A 20,620-nucleotide genomic window follows, 5' to 3' on the forward strand; every position below is an offset into this window, starting at 1 on the left:
GCCCCCTCTGCACAGAACGCAGATTGCTGGTAAGATTCTCTCCATTCTGCCCACTACACTAGGAATACCCCATACATCGTCATAAATGGGCTATATCTCGGAACTCAGCTAACAGAGTTTTAAATGTCATTCATTCTTTGCATGCTGACATCAATTAGAAGTAACTATTATCACATCGGAAACATTTTCATTGTTATGCAGCGTTATTATAGTTACACAAGTGTCTCAAGGGATATTGAAAATAACCACACTAGCATTAAATTAAAAGGTTCTATTTATTAGTGCTTAACATATAAAAACCACACACAGGACCCTGCGACATAAATGGGAGAGACAACATGTATAAAGTGCTGTGCACAGGAGGACGCTCAGATTTTCTCCATCTTTAGGATCAGGTCATCGCATATTTTTGTCAGTTCATCATTTTCTTTTGCCTGAAATGAAAAACAAATATTCATAAGTCTGTTACGCAGAGTATTCCAATTCCATAGCAAGTGTGCAGCCCGGCCACGTGTGCCTTCTGCTCACAATACTACATATCTAGTGTGGCCCAGGACAAAGGCCGCTGTATGGGCGACTGCTGCACCCGTAATCGCAATTAACCAGTTACTATACTTAGAGCTTAAAGCCGTTGTATAAACAGTTTTTAGGTAAATAAAAAGTACGATGTTGTTGCCGGCGTTCAAACACCATCACATGGTCGGCATCACCGAAATCCTGCTGGTAACTGAACACAACCATAGCCCCATGTCTATATATTACCAGTAGCCTAGTGTGGCATAAGGGGCAGGAGACCTTAGGGGGAATAAGTTCCGGTAGTCCACAGACATAAGTATGGGGAGAACTGGAGCACCAATAGTTACTTATCCCCTGGCTAAGGAACAGGTTTACAACTTGGAAACCCAACGCAGAACAGTGGCTGGTGCATTGTATTATAATAAGGAGGACTCGCCTTTTGCTCGAGGGAGCGCTCCAGTGACTGAGTCTTCATCTGCTCCTTGCGGAGGGAGGCCTGCAGTGCCATCACCTCTCCCTTGGCTTTGTTCCTTACTTGGGCAATTTCTTCATTTGCTCTGTGAAAATAGAGAAACTTTACATCAGGGCAGAGAACATGAATAGCAGAATTTGACACACACACACACACACACACACACACACACACACACACACACACACACGCCATCAGGCCGGCAGCATAAGGGGGAAGGCAGGATCGCTTATCCCATGCATTACCGATTGAGCTTCTCTTCCGCGTGCGCTTTCAGTGCTTGGTAGCGTTGCTCCTCCTTTTTAATCCGTGCAAGATAATCTTCCACGCACATCTTCAGGGCCTCTTCATTCTGAGAAGGTGACAGTAAACATTGAGCATCTGGCACATGTAAGATTACTCTCCTACCCATATGATCTGTCCCGACCGAAGTTCCCTTATACAGAGAACAGCGTTAGGAGAGTGCGAGCGGGAGCTCCTCCATTTTATAAAACAGAAGAGTTTGATTGCGTTAATTCAATTTCAAAAATGGACCCAACGGACAGGTTCTCTTGGACCTCACCTCAAGGAATGGCCTGTGTGGACCATGGCTGTCAGTGCTGGTGGGCTGAACCTGTCCCTAACGCTGCACTAGAGAGACTTAATGAAAAACTGAGACATAACTCAGAGCCCATGAGCATAGTTCAGTGTTGGAAAGCGATCTGCTCCACACCAAGAGGTCCAGAAGAGGGCATGATAGGACACATGGTTTAGGGATCACTATCTATATATAATCAGAAATCCACTGCACTCGCCACTCCCAGATTTGGGGTGCAAACCTGCACTCACTATTCCCAGGACTGGGGTGCAAGTGGCTTGTGACCACATTGCTTAAATAAATAAAAACAGAAAATTCAGCACTCACCATTGTTAAAACACTCACAATAATTGGTTCATGGATTGATCATTGCGTTTAAGCCTGCAGCCCACATCACAGGACCTCATTTCTCTGTAGGTCCTACACTATCTGTCATACTTATGGAAACCTGGTAACTGCTATCAGAGTTTAAACTGAAAACATGTTAACTGTTTAAAGCTCACCTGCCAACTAACTTATGGCTTTTAAAGGCAAGACAGTCACCAAACATCTTCTATCATACTACCAAAAGGGCAGCTGACACAGGTTATTATAAATGAGCTAGCACAGGGGTGCATGAGAAAGCAGTGATCACAAAAACACTAAAATTAAAAAATGTAAACAAGTTCAGTTTAAACTGATAGCAGCTACCAGGTTTCCATAAGCATGACAGATATATATATATATTTATTATACACACACACACACACTGAGACTATTCCTGCATTGTTTTGCACAGTTTCCAATCTTTTAAGGTAGAGGAGGCAAATAAAATTCCTGGGGGTAAGTTCACCCCCCCCCCCCCCCCCAAATAGGAAAGTAAAGTTGAGGTGAAAACCTGGTGATGTCAGGGGGGATGTACAGTGACCTGTAATTTAATTTCCCTCACTGAATCAAAATGAAAATAGCGATGAGTAAAACTACCCCAAATACATCTAATATTTACAAAAAAAAATTAATAAAAATGAGTACCACCCTTATTAGTGTATGCACTCAGTGTCGGGCTCTCCATAGCATATACATCATATGGGCGATTAAACAAATAGATAAAAAGACCCTTTACCTTGCGATACCCCTCCAGCACATCTTTCTGCTTCTCAAACCTTTTAAAGAGCTCTGAGAAGGAGTTCTCCATGGAGTTTAGGTCCATCTGCATGTGCTGCTTCTCCTGTAAGACTTTCTGCAGCTCTAGTTTGCCCGTTTCTTTGTGTTTCTGTGAATCCTCTTAAGGAAAAGAAAGGAAGTTTCAGGTGCATATAATAAGCTGCAGTATTCGTTGCCACCACTATGGCAACAGGGTCATGTGCATCACTGGTGTAGACTAATGGACAATAAATCCCGTTTCTGGAGGAAGAATGCAGAGAGGCGGCAGGACCAGGGCCGCAACTAGGGGGGGGGGGGCGCTGGAGTTGCACGTGCACCAATACACCAGACGCCTCCAGCCCGATGCCGCAGGGAGGCTCCAAGCCGGAGGCCCGCTGAGAGTACCAGCGGGCACCCGGCTCCTATCCTGCAACGCTGCAGTAGCCGGAGGCTGGAGTGCTCTCCTGAACTCCAGCTTCCAGCTCTCCCCACGGGCACTATGGGAGAGACGTCATGACATCTCTTCCATAGTTCCGAGGAGCAGCTAGGCGGACCAGACGTCGGCGCAGGGTTTAAGGTAATTAATTTTTATTTTTTTCTGTAAGTGGCACTACTACAGGGGCATTACCATATGGGCACTACCACAGGGGCTTTACTATAGGTGCACTGCTTAAGGGGGCATTACTATAGGGGCACAAAAATCCTAGTTTCAGCCCTGGCAGGACCCAGCGAGCGGGCGCAGACTGAGGTGTTATACAAGTCCTTGTATTTAGTAACACTTAGGGGACATCGGAATCAGACTTCTGTGCAAACAAACTTTTTGGGGTGCAGTATAACATTTGTGAGTAGCCTTATCCTCATTTTGAAGGCTAGACTTTAGCATTTATATTGTTAATCCCACAATTCACGTTAGGCTAGCAAGTTGGGGCTAAAAGCTGCTCTTACTTGTGGCATCTTGAACAGGGCAGTGTAACTCCTTATCTCTAGGGTGCCTGTGTCCCAAAAAAACGAGAGAGGTCTGCCATTTAGTAATGGCAAACATAATTTTGGCAACAGTCTGTCCCATGTTTTACAGGAATCTGGGGGGACCAGATTTTACTTTGATATCGCCGACACATTAGAACATGGAAGCATACACGCAAAACGCACGCACAGCTTGCAGGTCCGCACTACAGTCCATTTCTTCCTAAGGAAGGGTCCTGTAGCTCAGCCAAATACATTATCCCCTAACACGTAAGGGAAAAACATACAATTACCCAGCAGCTGTGTGATCGTGCTTTCAAATTCAGCAACAATTTTCCTACAAAAGAAAAATGAGATTAGCTAACAAGTCACAGAACAACAAAACCTAAGATATGAAGTGTTTATGATCTCCCACTCCTAAAGTGGAGCTAAAAAGGAAAAGATTCTGTGAATCAGCCAATGATAGAGCAGATGGAACGTAAGCTCCAACACTAGAACTGCTGTGCGAGATCTTCTCAGGGCCTAACAAGCCCCACAGGTGGGTGCCTGCTGGAAAGGAGTCTCTAGGTCACCGCTAGCCTTTCATACTGCCCCCAAAAGAGCCGGCTGAGCCCGGGACACCGCAGTCTCCAATACTGGTCTCACCTTCAGAAAGTGCTCCAACACCCAAACCTCTACGTAAGCTGGGTTCCACCCTGCTCATCAACAATATATACGTGCATACAACACTCACCCCATTTCCACATATTCTAAATAAAGCTTTTCATGCTTTTTTCTCCATTCCAAAACTTCAAGTTCTTTTTCTTGAACCTTACAAAAAAAAAACAAACACAAACTTCAGTTAACGCCGCTATTTAAACCTTTGACAGATTTACAGGAGAGGTTTTAATAACTAGATTAGAGCATGTCTCATGAGCATTGGAGGCTGGGATATGAGTCAGGGGGTTTCTGTATACACCAAATCGATTTATGGTCGATGTGATGGGCAAAACCAGTTCTGGTGGCTGTCAATCATAATACATCTATTCAGCAACCCATAACTAAACCGAAAGGATGACGACAGATCAATATTAAAAGTAAATTGTGCTTTTCAAATGAATCAGAGATGGATGCTAGTGCGATCGCAGCTGCGAAAATATACTAATAGTTCCAAAGCTTAAGCGAGCATAGGGACGCCCACTGCTGCCATCTTATCTTTACACTGGTACACGACGTAGAACGCAGACAGGCAACATCGCTCAGCCATGCAGGATTGCAAAATGATGTACACAAGGCCAGGCATTCTGGTGCACCAAACAGACTTTTTGCCAGCAGCGCTAACAATTTACTGCAAAATCTTTCTGTATCTAGCAAATAAAAGCATAGAGATTTAGGGCCTGACTTCGCATGGATAGCAATTGCAGATCGGCCGATTGTTGTGTACTGCACGTGCACGGCGATCGCACTGCGATTACGGACGCACTGTGGAATCCATTGTGTGCATTTGGGGGGCGGCGTTGTAGGAGTGGTTGCAGAAAGGCAGGCGTGCCTGTCCGTTTGAACGACGTTGCTTGGGTGTGCATAAATTTGCCACTTCGATTGCATACGCAGCTTATGTACTCACTTCGTGCGACGAGACGTGCAAATTCTGAGACAGGACAGGCCTGCTGTAACTGTGCGCGAGGAGCAGATGTTCTCCGCTGTTACTGAAATACACGCGGGACGGCGAGGTATTACGGGTATGATAGGGCAGTAGTGGGCATCTCTATGCTGGCTGAGCGGTGGCAGACCTGAACATTTTCGCAGATTCATTGCGCGCGATTACGCAGCTGCGATCGGTGCTTAAATCAGGCCCTATTTTGCGGATTCTAATTGAAGGTTCTCTTTTCATTTCAGATTACTAATGTTGAATGGATGCAGGACTAAGTCAATACCACTGTTACTGCAAAAAAGGCTTAGGAGATGGAGTTACAGGATTTCAGGCAGCACCCTGGAAAGGTCAAGCAACCGCTCTACATAAACTTGGGACATTACCAGCTACTGACGTCTGTCGGGTAGAGGACTGACAGAAAAGAGGGGTCAATAAAACCAACAGAAAACACAGACGTACTTGCCCAGAATGCCCTTGGTGGGCCCCCATGGTCTGTTACAGATTACTTGCTCAGATATTACATTTTTAGTTACCGCCACACCAAAATCGCTTTATGTAACGGACCCTGCATAGCAGCGGAAGCTAACCTACAATGTTTTTCCATTTTAAATGGATTCATCCCCTACACATTCCAGAAGTAGTTGTTTTTTTTTGTCGGCCAATCTCACATTTTCCAAAAGTTGCCCATGAAAGCACTGGGAACCAGCACCTCACTAATAAAAGAGTCAGGTATCCTGAATATGTAAATGGCACCCCTTGATTGAGTGGATAAGCAATGGCATGCATCATACATGACTGCAGAGGAAGAGCCCATACAAAGGGAGATTAAAACCATCCTACCAAAGCATGGCAAGACACTGCTCACCACATGCCTAAGGAAAGAGCCAAGGCAAATAATGCCCCTTGGTTTATACTGCGAGAACATAAGTTTGGTGTGAAACCCTGTGTCCAGATTACACACGCAGGAGGTAGATCTTGTGCTTCCCAAACTGGGTGCCGCAGGTTGGTATTCCAGGAGCATAAAAGATGATATTTATGGTCCATGCGATTGGCAGCCGCTATCAAAACAGAAACGCAAGCCTGCCCACCATCACATAAAATAAGGATGGCCGGTACAACTTCTCAATAAGAAACTTTTGGCCTTTGGAGTGTCATGAAAAAAAGTTGCCAATACTCCAGGGTACAGTGATTTAAAAAAAAATAATAATTTAATAACCAATATGTATACATAATTTTTTTTTTTTTTTGCAGCCACCGGTATATACAGACATTGACTGCTGTTGGCTCTGCTTCAGCCGTGTTCTGTACAGTTTAAGCTGCTGTTTAAATAGTGATCATTTATGCCTAGAGCAGTGTAAACACAAGTCACCAGTACATCTATGATTTAACCCGCATATAACAGAGTATGCAGTGTGTTCTACTTTTAGTCTATGATAATAAGCTAGTGACTTTCTGCACCAACTATACACAAGTGAAGGATCCACATTTTAGAAGCTGTTCAGTATATAGTAACAAACCATATTTATCTTTTTATAGAAGTAGATGTCAAATATCTCTCCTGCAAAACTATAAACGCACCCACAAGAAGCAGCAAAAAGGCACAAGACCTTTAGACATCCAGTACTAGAAATAGCTCACTTAAAATAATGTGTATTTTACTAGAATGGGCATAAAACAGATAGCACAAGTCAGCATTACAATGTAGCACCGTTGATAGAACAGACCACTACGTCACTTACCTCCAGCCTGACATGCTCTATAGCCGCGTCCATGTCCTTTTGGCTGTACTTAAGGACTTCGACAATTGCTCCCACATCAGACGGCAGGAGGAAAGGATCGGCGGCTGGTACGCTGGTCGTGATGTCTGGGATTAAGGGAGCAGCGTCCTATGGAATAAGTGGATATTTAGACAGGTCTGCTGTTAGTAACTAAACACCAGACGAGTACCTGCTGCTTAAACACACAGCTGCTATGGTAACAAAGAGTTAAGGAGAGTCACTATAGCCAGGAGGAAAAGTGACAGCAGCTATCTGGAGGGAGATCAGGTCACTGGCTGCTGAGCCAGGAGACTACAATATCTTCAGACTGGTTTACAAACTCAGTGTTAACAAGCCAACTGGGTAAACACGGCGATTGTTAGACAGTAGCAACAACACAATGACAATAGACGTTGGCACACCTGAGGGTGATGCGAGAGCTTTGTGAATGCGTCACATACTTACAGAGACTGTGAATGTCCCCAGGAGGTCGAGACCTTCCGGCTTCTCTTCATTTTCGAGAAACGGTCGTCTAGGGAAAGGCGCTTCGGCTAAGGGTCCAAAGAGATCTGAACTGCAGTGATAAAAAAGGAATTTAATTCAGTATCATGTCTCTGGTAAAGAACGAGCACAAGGCACGATACCTACCAGCTCCGCAGCGGCACATGGTCCATCAAAACACTGCCGGCAGGAGCAGACTTCTTCGGAGACTCTCGCAGCAGAGGATCGAATTTCAGATACAGGGACTGTTTCCTGAGGGCGGACTCTTTGAACTGAGACAAAAAGGAGCTGGGTAAATTCCAAGGGTCATATGTCACAGCAGCCAAAACTAATATACGGAGCAGGAGTGAAATAATAATGCAAAGAGGAATACAACAAGGAGAACAAAAAAAAACAAAAACAAAAAAAAAAGTCATTTGACATTGAGAGCCAAGGGCAAGAAATAAGATAATTCCTACTTACTAAAGAAGTACCAAAATTCTCAAGATAGTCTATTTCTATCGGCTGGCCAAATCCTTCAACTGCGATATAAAGATAAACGGAAACAGGATTAGTATAATTTGTGCTGCACAACACTGAAAAATGATAAAAGCAATAAAATAACCAACACATCACAGTCCTGCCAAATAATTTTCTTTCCCATTAGAAACAGTCATACCTCAAACAAACCAAGGTCCAGGAAATATAGGGAGACCAATTCCAGGAGTCTATAAAACATACTTAGGTCACAGACACACCGGTGCCCTGCGATTTACACTGGTGACACCAGATACATGCATTAGTCACCTCTATGCACTGTAGGCTACATCACGTGACAGTGTACAGAGATTAGTTTTTAAACTATGTAGACAAAAGTGATTGGACACCCCCGCGCAAGTGAAATGCATACCTTTGCACACGGGTTCCTAATGGCCACTAATGTGGCGGTTTTAACAAGAACACTTGGTAGGGAGGCCCATGCACTTCTACGGAAACAAATGTTATTATCGACGACGACGCCACCTGTCATGGTTTCCAGGGCGATGCTGGACTGCTAAACAGAAAAATGGGATTTTGTTACCCACCGGTAAATCCTTTTCTCTGATTCCACAAGGGACACTGGAGGTTGCTTACGCTGGGGTATAGAGGCGTGGATAGCTGGAGCTGGCACTTTAAATCATTTAGAAGTGTGAAGCTCCTCCCCCTCTATGCCCCACCAGCCCTCAGTTTAGAAAATGAAGACTGAGAGGAGATGGAGAACAAGTGGAGTAAAAGGGAGAGAAGAACACACAATAATGAAAACATACCACATACGGAACAAACTGAACAGGCAGGCTAAGAGCGCAGAGGTGGGCGTCCAGTGTCCCCTGTGGAATCAGAGAAAAGGATTTACCGGTAGGTACCAAAATCCCATTTTCTCTTTCATCCACTAGGGGACACTGGAGGTTGCTTACGCTAGGGACGTCCCAAAGTTTTCCCCACGGGTGGGAGCGCTCTGCAGAACCTGTATAACAAGACGGCCAGAACGTAATGCTGAAGCAGCAAACGTGTCAAATCTGAAAAAAAGGATTTTCAAAAGTGTGAACAGAAGACCAAGTGGCCGCACTGCACAATTGTGACGTGGAGGCTCCCCTACCGGCCCCCACGACGCACCCACAGAACGTGTGGAATGAGCCGAAAAGGACGAAGGAGGCCGACGTCCAGCACTAATATATAAGCCTGATGAATAGTCAGCCTATCCAACGTGCCAACGTCTGCTTAGAGTTGCCCAACACCTCCGAAAAGCATCATAGGACAAAAAGCGACTGACTTACGGAGGGACGCTGTCCTGGCAACATAAATGTGGAGAGCACTAACCACCCCCAAGGTAGAAGAATCACCCGAGTCCTCCACCAACGACAGAACCACAATAGGCTGGTTGATATGGAAACTGACAACCCTGGGAAGGAAGGCGGCTACAGTCCAGAGTTAAGCCCTATCAGCATGAAACACAAGGTAAGGTGGCTTATAGAACAGATCGCCCAAGTCCGGAATTCTACGAGCCAAAGCTAGAACCAGAAAGATGACCGTCTCCCAGGACAAGTACTTAAGATCAACCGCTTCCAAAAGGTTCGAACAAGGGCGACTGAAGAAACAGAATTACTAAGTTCAAATCCCAAGGAGCTACCGGAGGTACAAAAGGAGGTTGCACACGCAAGACCCCCTGAAGGACTGTTTGCACCTCAGGAATGAGGGCCAATTTGCGTATAAAAAAAAAAAAAAAAAAATGGAAAAAGGGCAAAGACCTGCACCTTTAAAGTTCCAAGGCGAAAGCCATAATCCAATCCAGTCAGGACGAAAAATCCTAGACGGAAAACCACGACCTATAAGAACGCCTGATTCGATGATAATGCGCAGCCGCAAATGGCTTCCTGACGCGCAGCATGGTAGGAATAACAGAGTCTGGGATACCTCTACGTCTTAAGATATCGTTTCAAGAGCCACCCCGTTAAACTCAGCTGCACTAAGTTGGGGTGGACGAAAAGACCTTGCTGAAGAAGATCCGGCCGCAGAGGAAGGGGCCACGTCTCATCTACCAATAGGGACCGAAGGTTGGAGAACTAGCTTCTCAGAGGCCAGCTTGGAGCCACTAGAATGAAAGAAGCAGACTCGTGTTGTATTCTCTTAAGACTAGCAAGAAAAGGAATCGGAGGAAAAAGGTCAACAAAGTCGTAGATCCATGGAACTGTCAGAGCGTCGACTGCCTCTGCCTGCGGATCCAGAGTTCTTGACACTTATACTGGGAGCTGATAATTTAATCATGACTCTGAGGTCCACCTGAGGACACCCCCCGCGATGAATCAGTGCATAGAACACGTCTGGATGAAGCTTCCATTCCCTGGGATGGATGTCCTGGCGACTTTGGTAATCTACTTCCCAGTTGTCCACACCCGGGATGAATACCGCCGACAGGATTACTGACTGAATTTCGGCCCACGGGAGCATCTGAGTTACTACTCGCATGGCCATGCGACTTCGAGTCCTGCCCTGTCGGTTGATTTAAGCGACGGTCGTCGCGTTGTCAGACTGAATTCTTACCGGACGAGACTTTAGAAACTCTGTTTCTATAAAGAGAATTGTAAATCGCTCTTAGTTCCAAAACATTTATGGGCCACTTCTGTTCCAGAGGGGACCATCTACCCTGAAAGGGAGATACTTGAGGACTACTGCTCTCCATCCTCAAAGGCTGGCATCCGTTATTACGATAGTCCAATTCCACTATCCGAATCTTCAGCCCGCCAAAAGATTGTTGGATTGTGACCACCAGAGGAGAGCCCCTCTGGTAACCGGGCTCAGACGGATCTGTCAATGCAGAAGCAGATGAGATCCTGAGACTTGTGACAGGAGGTCCGGTTGAAACACTCTGGAGTGGAACCATCCGAACTGTAGTGCATGGAAAGCAGCTACCATTTTTTTTTTTTTTCCAAGAGACTCAGACAAAGTAGGGACACCTTCTTCGGTCTGAGGACCAACTGAACTAACAACAGATATCCCGGGTTTTGTCTATCAGAAGAAAAAACCCTCTGATGCCGTATCCAAGAGAATGCCCAGAAACAGGAGCTTCTGGGATGGATAGGGATGTGATTTCTTGAAGTTGATTATCCAACAGTGTTGGATTAAAAAGTGTGATATGTCAGTAAGGCATGGTCTGAGAGAAGGGTTACCGATGAAGCCTTGAGTAATAGGTCGTCCAAATAAGGGAATATGTTCACTCCCAATGACTGAAGGAAAGCAATCATGGCTGACATGAGTTTGTAAAAATGTGGATAACCTGAACGGTAATGCTCGAGATGGGTAGTGATTCTGCAATATAGCAAACAGCAGGAAGGCTTGATGCGGTTCCCAAATGGCAACATGAAGATAGGCATCCTTGAAATCCATGGATAAAAGGAATTCCCCTGGTCTCACCCCTGACGGACTGCAGAGATTCCATTTCTGGAACAATACATCCTCAGGTACAGGTGTAAGGACTTGAGGTTTAAAATGGATCTGACCGAACCAACCGGTTTGTGCACCACAAACAGGTTAGAGTAAAAACCCCATAACCTCATTGATGCTCCGGAACCGGAACTAACCCAGATGACACTATTAGAGACTGGATAGCCTCTTGTAGAACCCTGGCCTTGTCTGTAGGTAGTGAAGAACCGAGGTGGATGGGGGACTCTGAAGTCTAAGAGCGGCCGCGGAAGGTGCGTGTGGGAGCAGCGACAGTGCCTGCCGGCTCCCACATGTAACAGTGCCGGCATACAGAGCCCCTCTGCCGCAGTGAAGGTCCCGGCGGGCAGGGGAACACGTGTGAGCCCCGCTATGCTGCAGCCGCTAACGCGCGGCTACCAGCGTGGGCTGAATAGTTAACAGCGCTGTAGCGCTAAGTACCTGGGCAGTAGGAGAGGCACGATAGGTAGCAGAGGGGGGAGGTGTGTGAGGGGAGCAGCGGGGAACACGCAGCCACATACTCACGGCGTTCCCCGGAGGGCTCTCTCAGCTTCAGCACTCTCTTCTTCCTTGTTAGAGATGTGCTGTGGTGATAAGGAGCTGTGAGTGCTTTTAGTATAAGCACTGTGCACTCCTTCCTGCTTCTAACAAGTCAGGGTGCCGGGTACCCGGACCCCACCTTTAGAGAGGTGGCGAAGGGTACCCATCAAGTGTAAAAGATGTAAAGAAAAAAATAAAATCTAAATTAAAAATATATGTATTGCTGGAGCACAGCAGATTGTGACCAACTCCAAAGGGCACATTTTCTAAACTGAGGGCTGGTGGGGCATAGAGGGGGAGGAGCTTCACACTTCTAAATTATTTAAAGTGCCAGTTCCAGCTATCCACGCCTCTATACCCCAGCGTAAGCAACCTCCAGAGTCCCCTAGTGGATGAAAGAGAAATTTGGTAACTTGGATGGACTGGTCAGCTCAGAGTCCAGATCTTAGCCCCATTGAGAACCTCCGGGACGAATTGGAGCGTCAGCTGCGTTCTAGGCCGACTCGACCTTCTTCAGTGTCACAGTACTTAATGGATGACAGCAGGCGGTATGTCTTGCCAATCTGCCTTAACTTGGGTAAAGTTTGCCAAGAAGGGCGTTTTGCAGTAATCACTGCACGTGGTGGACCTACAAAGTACACACGTCAAATTCTTGCTGATCTATTTGCCATCAGTGTCCCATCACTTTTGTCTACATAGCGCAAGTTGTATGCTGCTCTTCAGCACGAATATTTTATACATACCAATATGTTGGGCAAACATACCATCCATGACCAAACTGCACAGAAGTCAGTGTGTACACCCAATCATTCATCGCATCATCCCATCTGATTCTATGTACGATGTGGCACAGAACGTGTGTACATGTGACCAACAGGAGCAAAGATTGATTGGATAGATCAACCATCACGATAGATTGTGCAGTCAGTGCGAAAACTGCATTGTCTGTATGCTCAAAATCATGTGTAATGGGATCGTATGGTCGTAAGTGAAATCGGAAGAATTGACGCATCATTTGTTACATCATTCAGGTGTGTAGCCAGCTAACATAGGCCCTGCAACTGGGGACCCAGCATTGCTGCACCCCAACAGGCTGGCATTGGTCATTAATATCAGTTATTCTCAGGCTGAGAAAGAACAACCTTTCAGCAGGTTGGGTGACCACAGCAGCAACAGGGATGTCTGATCGAATACCCGAAATATCTGTTGAGCAGACGATCGGCTCTGGACCACAAAACCAGAATCTATAAAGGAAACAAGCAAAAAGGTACGGCCTTAAAGCAGACTACCATTTTCCTCACAACTGCAAGCACTGGAGAACGGACACTTGTCTCCACCCCAACACAGACCTCACCCGAGTCTGTAGAGGCATTTTCCGACTCTTTCAAAGAGACCGAGAAAAGGGCCAAAACCAGATGGAACTTTGCAAAAAATTGTTTGGTCACAAATTGTAATCAAACTTAAAAAAAACCACAATGGCCAGCTGTTACCACTGACACAGCCTTGATTAGAAGGTCATCCAATAAAGCTCGATGACGCAGTAGTTCACCCCTGTCCAGGATGTCTCCAAGTGTCCTGAGGCTGCCTAATCCCAGTTGGGAGGCGTCTGGGAATAGCACAGCAGGACTGGGAATGTGCACCGCCACTTCAGACTGAAGTGCCATCACCTGGCTATGTTCCACAAAAGTATTGTCACAGATTTAACCTATTCAGGAAACTCCGTTTAAGAGTCGACAGTCATCGTTCAATCGCTCGTTATTCGGGCACAAATCGGGCATGCAAATGTCGAAAACTACCAGCGATGCGTGCTCCCGCTGGTAGTTTCCGACACCAATTATCGCCCAAACATGCTGGTCAATCTGCCGATGACAGATTGACCATGTTCAGGGATGATGGAGGGTGCCTACACTGAACGACTGATCGCTCAGTGTAGGCACTACAGGGGATGGGGAACGAAGGTACGATTACGATGTCGTAATCGTACGGTGTTCCCTGGGTCTGGTAGTGGATGTGCAGCATAAGACTCACCTGTATCTTTTTCTATTTAAAGAGTTTTTTTCCTCAAAGCTATGCACATGGCTCTACACACCACGGAAATCCATTTGAAATTTCTCAAAACATTTACCACTAAACGAGACTCAAGTTTCCCTCTGAGACCTGGGGGTACATTTACTAAAGTGCAGGTTTAAAGAATTGGAGGAGTTTCCCATAGAAACCAATCAGATTCCAGCCGTTATCTTCTAGAAGGTATTAGATAAATGAAGAATCTGATTTGTTGCCATGAGCAACAACTCCACATCTAAAAACCTGCACTTTAGTATATAGAACCCCAGATAATCGGTTTTAAAGTTTCCCCTACAGTGCACCAGTCCCCTATACACATTGGAAGCTCTGGCCTAGACCAACATTAGCAAGAATGCAATCCAAGATCTGGCATAGGATGCCAACATATTCCACAAGGACTACCTTGGTACATCAGGTTCTGCCCTAGTAAGTCTTCCTCCTCTACCAAAGGTACGCAGACATATGCCAGAACCAATTCATTTACTAGGTTTCTTTATCAGAGAAGGAAACAGTACTCAGATTGGGAAGGTTAGGGGCTACACAGCCCACTAGGGTTGAACAGATCACTAATATGGTTTACATTAGAGAAAGAAGAGTAACAGTGTAATAGGATAAGTGCAGCTTATGAGTATAGATGTTCTTACATTCCGTAGCAGGCTTGAAGTCATACTCCTCTGCCGGTCTGAAGTCACTGAATTCCGGTACTCCTGAATCATTATTGGGCGCTGCTTTAGGTGTTGGAAATTCCAAATAATTTTCGGAGGATTTGTCACAGTCATTCAACAATTGCGTTTCCTCTGCGGCCAAGATCACGGTAGCATCTACAACCTGGTAACAGAAGGGGTAGGACGTTAAGGGGCATGCATGAAAATACATCTGATACAGCGCTCACCGTACAGCGTCAGGTACTTGATTGGCTGTGACCTAAGAGAATCATACTCACTGTGGGTACATACCAGCTCCTATCCATACAAGCTGGGACCAGCTTGAAGCATTAGGGGTCCACTTATGAATAAATTTAAAACCATGAATGCTGGGAAAACAAGTTTTCCCAGGATTATATGAAAGTGACGCAATTGCATCTCTATGGTGAAGTGACTATTTAATAACCTCTCCGATAGCAAACGCCATCTGGAGAGCACATTAGCGTGTGGCACCTACGGTGAAAGCTGGTCAGAGGGGTATCTGCTGGTCCTCCTCCCCTCCCTCCAGTGTAAGGTTTATGTGCAACTTTTCTGTGACCAGAAGCAAGGTCTCAGCAAGCGTTTAATGATAGTTAGTAATTCATTCATTATTGCACGAATCTGAGCTATTACAGATAACAGGAAAAAATAGCCACTTATTGAGTTAGTTACACTCTACAAGTAAGCAAATGACTAATGGAGATATTTGTGAAATACTATAGTATTTCTGATCTGACCTGTTTAAGCTGCGATCGGCCTATGGTAAAGCTAAAGGACAGTGCACTCTATGGATTGGGAGGTGAAGACAAGTTTGTAGAGGGTGTTACCCACATACAGCAAAGCTGCATACACTAATGGCACAGTAGGCTTGTGGTTCTGCAGTCAGAAAGAGGTCTGAATTACTGTAGAATGTGATTACAATAACAAACATAACTAAGGCACGGATTTTCTAGTTTATAAAGACCAATCAGTGATAAGCGCAGATACCATGTAATTAAGGATACATTTTTGTCTATCATCAATGACAATTATGGAGCTAGTTATTACACTTTTTTAGTTAAAGGAACTGAACGTTTAGAGAGGTTACAGAAGTTTTTATAGCACATTTGTCTGAATTCTAGTACACTTCGCACCAGTGTGACCTTGGTAAGGAGAGGTTTCTAGTGAGATGTTTCTGTGGCCTGAACATTCCAATTGCTCTATACAGGTTTAGTCAGGGAGAGAGACTGCTGTTCCTCACCTTGTGTTCCTGTGCGATATCCAAGTTTCTCACATCTGCCGGCTTTTCCTCCGCTGCATCAGCTGGTTTGACTTTCCTATAGCAAAGCACAAGACAGACATAAATGTACCACTCACACAGCATACAACACTAGGCAATACACCTACATCACTTTCCAGTACATGTCTTAGTTTGGGGGCACGGCACCTTACATGAATGGACTGAACTCTGCTGCACATCTGGCTGAGGGGATTGCCAACACAGAGGAAGCCTTCCACATACAGTATCAAAGGGATCAAAAGTGCCCAAAAGTCCCAAGGCAGTCCAGCAAGTACATAAGAAGCCTCCTGATGCTGGACTATCCTAGTTTGGGAAACAGACACCAAGCCCTAAATCTGGGCCAAACTGGAGAATCACTTGGGCCACAATTCGGCTGACAGACAAAAGCCATGTTGTATCCGGACTGCGGCCTCACGCTACAATACATCAGTGAGCAGCACGCTGGAAAGCAGTACTGAACCCAAGGCCTAGAGAGATGGGGGTCAGGGGGGACCTTGGGCTATGACATTAAGCAGAATGCCTTTCTGGGGACAGTCTTCTGCGACTTTATACAGCACAGAGTACCGCCAACCTCCCCTTCTTGTATACGTGGAACCACGCCTATAACGCCTACCGGTTGGTAAAATGGCAACTAATGCTGTATATGTACCAATGATTACCACATGAAGCAACAAGATGAGAAATATTGAAACTGCCCACACACCAGTCTGGGCTATGTGTTCCCTCCCAGGCCAGCTCTGCCAAAGCAGTACAGCTGCGACCAGCACAGGTTAAATACAAGCACCAGTAACAAGTGGACCTACTGGTAAAGAACTTCATTCATTACTTTCTCTACTCTAGGCAGAGCCGGAACCCAATTATTTGTTAGTGAGCAACACCACTATTTTTGTTAAATTGTTTAAAGCTAAAATCGGTCATCAGTTATTCTGTACATGATAGGTAGGATTACCAGTTCATGACAACACAGATCTCTCCCCGTAGAATCAATAACCCTGCTGCTTATTTTGAGGGTTTATACACAATGTTGCATTAGTGATTATAACAATGATCTTGGCCTGGGTTGTATCGTACTGTAAAAAGCTGGGTACACAACTTGTCCAATTCTCATTCAATCCAACCAGTTGGTCAGACACTGGGAGTGTGTACACTCACAAGACCTCTGGTTTCATCCAATCTTGGTTGTCTGGTCAAAAGAATTATAAGTGTGTACACTCCTGAGTTTGCCTTGTCCAATTCATCCCACTGAGTGGCAGCCGGTCTGCCAAAGATTGGAATGGGGCATACACGGTCCAACTTTGCAGGACGATATGAACGATGTCGTTTATGGTTATATAATTCATAGTTCACACTAGCTCCGGCGGCAGTCAGGGCGCCGGAGCAAGAGGGCACCTTTGTTGACGAGTGTCCGAAAAGGGGGCGTGGCCATTGAAAAGGGGCGTGTAAGACTCGGCCCCTTTCCGTCACTCTTGGGGGCGTGCGCGGCACTTACAGACACGCCGGGCAGCGCCCAAGCGCTGCAGACAGGGAGTATAGATGCCGGGCGCATGCACCCGGCGTCTACTCTCCGGCGGTGACAGGGTCACCGCACATTTCTCCACCCGCGGGACACTGCGACCCGCGGGTGAAGACGGCACCCACAGGCTGTGAGGGCAGGGCGCTTTTTGCCCTCCTTCTGGAGGGCAGGGTGCTTTTTGCCCTCCAGAATGAGGGCAGGGCACCACGCTTTGCTAAAACAGCCTAGCGGGAACACGATCATTAACTTTTTTTGCATTGAACGACCAACGATGCACGTGACCGTATGGACGATAACGATATCTGAGATCGACCGTACATGCAGGCTAACTTGGTCGATATTTAAAATGTCATATCATTTATGATAGTTGATTAAATCGTTCAACGATATCAATGATCGAGCAAGTTGGACTGTGTGTATGCACCAGAAGAGTACGGTGATACAATCCTCTCAGCAGATTGTTGCAGCAGATGTAGATTGGAGATCTGCTGCAAAACTGGACAGGTGCGTACGTATAGCTTGGAAGTAGAATCTGCAACCAGGTCTGCAGTAGGATTGTATAAACACAGTCTTATTTGGAGTTGGATCCAAGGAGGAGAATGTAAAAAGAATACTTAGAAAAGTAGTAATTTTAGAAACTGGAGCAAAGTACAAGAGATATGATCGGGACGACAGACAAGTCTTTCTATTGCAGAAGGCCACTATGGTGACACACGTACCCATCTCCTGACAGGTGTTACATTGATTGTGTTTTACAATGAGCCACATAAGCAACTGTCAGCCACGGGTCACTAACGCACCACCGTCACACTCAGCTCTGACCCACGACTGACAGATTTTGGTGGAGATGTATCAAGATATCAAAAGAATGGAGAAGTTGTCCCGGGCAACCAGTCCGCTCCTAGCTAGCATTTATCAAGTAAATTGTATAAAATGATACACAGAAGTGAATGTGTTGCTATGGGCAACTTGTCCACTTTTCTTATGGCTCGATACATGGAGCACTTTATTGGTTCCCAATTCATGTTATCTGGGGTGCAACTTCAGCATAAGCTACAAAACACATCTGAACAAGCCTTAAAAGATAAATATATAAAAGAGTAGTACGTACTCACTTTTCATGAAGCTCTGATTGCATGGATATTTCACTTTCTATATTTTCCCCTGACAGGTCTGTGGTGGTTGCATCTAGTTTAGGTGGATCCTCCTTTTCCTCCACACTTGCTTCCACACTGGCAGGCTCCGAGACCGTAGTGCCACCAAGTTTCAATCCACCGCTACCAAAGGGATTAAAACTGGGATCATCAAATTTATCCCAGTCAAAGTTGTAGGAAGCTTTGGGGACAATTATATCATCTTCTGGGAGTTTCGGTGCATCTTGTTCCTTCAGTTTCCCTGCTGCTGGCTCCTGGTCCACGGGCTTCTTTTTTGGTGCGGCTTTGACACCAAGTTTCTTCCCCAGTTTTCTAGGTGGCGGCTTTCGCGCAGGGGCATCACCGCCAAAATCAAATTCCAATTTCAGTGGTTCGGATTTAACCACATTATCCTCCTCTGAAACTGGTTTTACTGGTGAATTTTGCAGCTTTGAATCGCCAGTTGTAACCATATCCATTTGGCCAGAATCAGTCTTTACTGGTTCAGCTTTAACTACATTCGCCACTTCTGAAAGTGGTTTCCTTGGAGACTTTAGCAGCTTAGACCCAGTACATGGATCAATCGTATCAATTTGGCCAGAATCAGAATCCAACTTTACCGGTTCAGCTTTAACCGCATTCTCCTGCTCGGAGACCAGTTTTACTGGAGAGTTTTGCAGCTTTGACCCACCAGTAGTAAATGGATCAATCGTATCAATTCGGCCTGGATCAAACTCCAGGTTCACTGGTTCGGGTTTACCCACATTGGAGTCTTCACCCAAGTTTTTGGGGGAGTTTTGCAGCTTTGAGCCTCCAGTATTAAATGGATCCATCATATCAATTTGATCAGGATCAAATTTGTAAGATCCTTTTTTAATCGGGGGAGAAAGCGGAACTTCTGAGCATAAGACATCAGCCTCGCCACTGGTGGAGTCCAGGACCACATCTGTAGCACCGCTGTCTGTGGTACAAGCTTCCTTCTCAGCTGGGACAAGCTTCTCTTCTAGCTCACTATTTGCTGGTAGACCTGGTGCACTCTCTAGGACGGCATCGGATTCCACCATCAGGGGAATGGTGTCATCTAAAGCAGTTTTATTAGAAAAAGTGGAAGTATCACTTCCTGTGGAAAACTGTACAGTAACTGGAGAATCTAGACTGGATGGGTTAGCCTGAAACTGTGCCACGTCCACGCCAGGTAGTACGGTAACAGGTTCCTCCTCTGGCAAGCTCTTACCCTCCAAATCAGCCAGTGGCTCAGGGAGGTTTGTTGGGAGAGACTCCAGTTTCACTGGAGAATTCTGCATTTTAGTAATGCTTTTAAATGGATTGATCTCGTTCATTTTGTCAAAGTCTATAGTATAGGCGCCCACGGCCTGCACTGGGGTTTCATCATCAGGGAGGGTGGGTCGTTCTCTTATGACGACGTTTGCAGTCTCTCCTGGATTTAGGCTGATCAATAAAGAGGAAAAAGGAGAGCAGAAAGGTTTTTTTTTTAGTAAGTCTAACATGTTGTCCATTGTTTGAATGAACATAAGATATTAACATTTAAGTTTCATAGAAAGAACAAAACATAAATGATAATTAAATGACCATAGGGCAAAAACTCTGCTCAGTTTTTTTTTACTAGCGTCTGTCTAGTGCATTTACCCAGCCCCTTGCAATGGAGTCACAGTCAGTATCATTCCAATGGTTCCGATCATTCTTACACACAGCATGTGTAAGCAAACAGTATAACATAGCCGGCATTTGACTGCAGTGATCTCACTATGACAAGTTAGCAGATCTCTACCAATGTACGTTAGTCACCACCCAGTACCATGCTAAATATATCAAAACCTTATTTTTCAGCCTGACAGTTCTGCCATATATTTCTTCTGACTTTAATGTTTGAGTAGAGCTGCCAAAATCTTTTCAAC

At 45.5% G+C, this 20,620-nt stretch overlaps 1 protein-coding gene across 3 annotated transcripts in view; it reads right to left on the bottom strand.

The window, feature by feature from the left end:
* Positions 1-256: 256 nt before the first annotated feature.
* Positions 257-20,620, bottom strand: part of TACC3 (transforming acidic coiled-coil containing protein 3) — a 43,860-nt gene continuing 23,496 nt past the window's right edge. For all 3 annotated transcript variants that reach the window (XM_088461625.1, XM_088461627.1, XM_088461626.1), the window contains exons 4-16: positions 18,687-20,153; positions 16,020-16,095; positions 14,741-14,924; positions 8,001-8,059; positions 7,686-7,810; positions 7,503-7,611; positions 7,020-7,166; positions 4,384-4,460; positions 3,944-3,987; positions 2,668-2,828; positions 1,234-1,340; positions 953-1,073; positions 257-434 (exon numbers count right to left, since the gene is read on the bottom strand). In XM_088461625.1, coding sequence (XP_088317751.1) covers positions 369-434; positions 953-1,073; positions 1,234-1,340; positions 2,668-2,828; positions 3,944-3,987; positions 4,384-4,460; positions 7,020-7,166; positions 7,503-7,611; positions 7,686-7,810; positions 8,001-8,059; positions 14,741-14,924; positions 16,020-16,095; positions 18,687-20,153 — 2,743 coding nt within the window. In that variant the 3' untranslated portion in view covers positions 257-368. The remainder of the gene's footprint in view (positions 435-952; positions 1,074-1,233; positions 1,341-2,667; positions 2,829-3,943; positions 3,988-4,383; positions 4,461-7,019; positions 7,167-7,502; positions 7,612-7,685; positions 7,811-8,000; positions 8,060-14,740; positions 14,925-16,019; positions 16,096-18,686; positions 20,154-20,620) is intronic.

The sequence above is a fragment of the Taudactylus pleione genome, unplaced genomic scaffold, assembly GCF_031769625.1.
Source record: "Taudactylus pleione unplaced genomic scaffold, aTauple2 ptg001084l, whole genome shotgun sequence".
Taxonomy (NCBI): domain Eukaryota; kingdom Metazoa; phylum Chordata; class Amphibia; order Anura; family Myobatrachidae; genus Taudactylus; species Taudactylus pleione.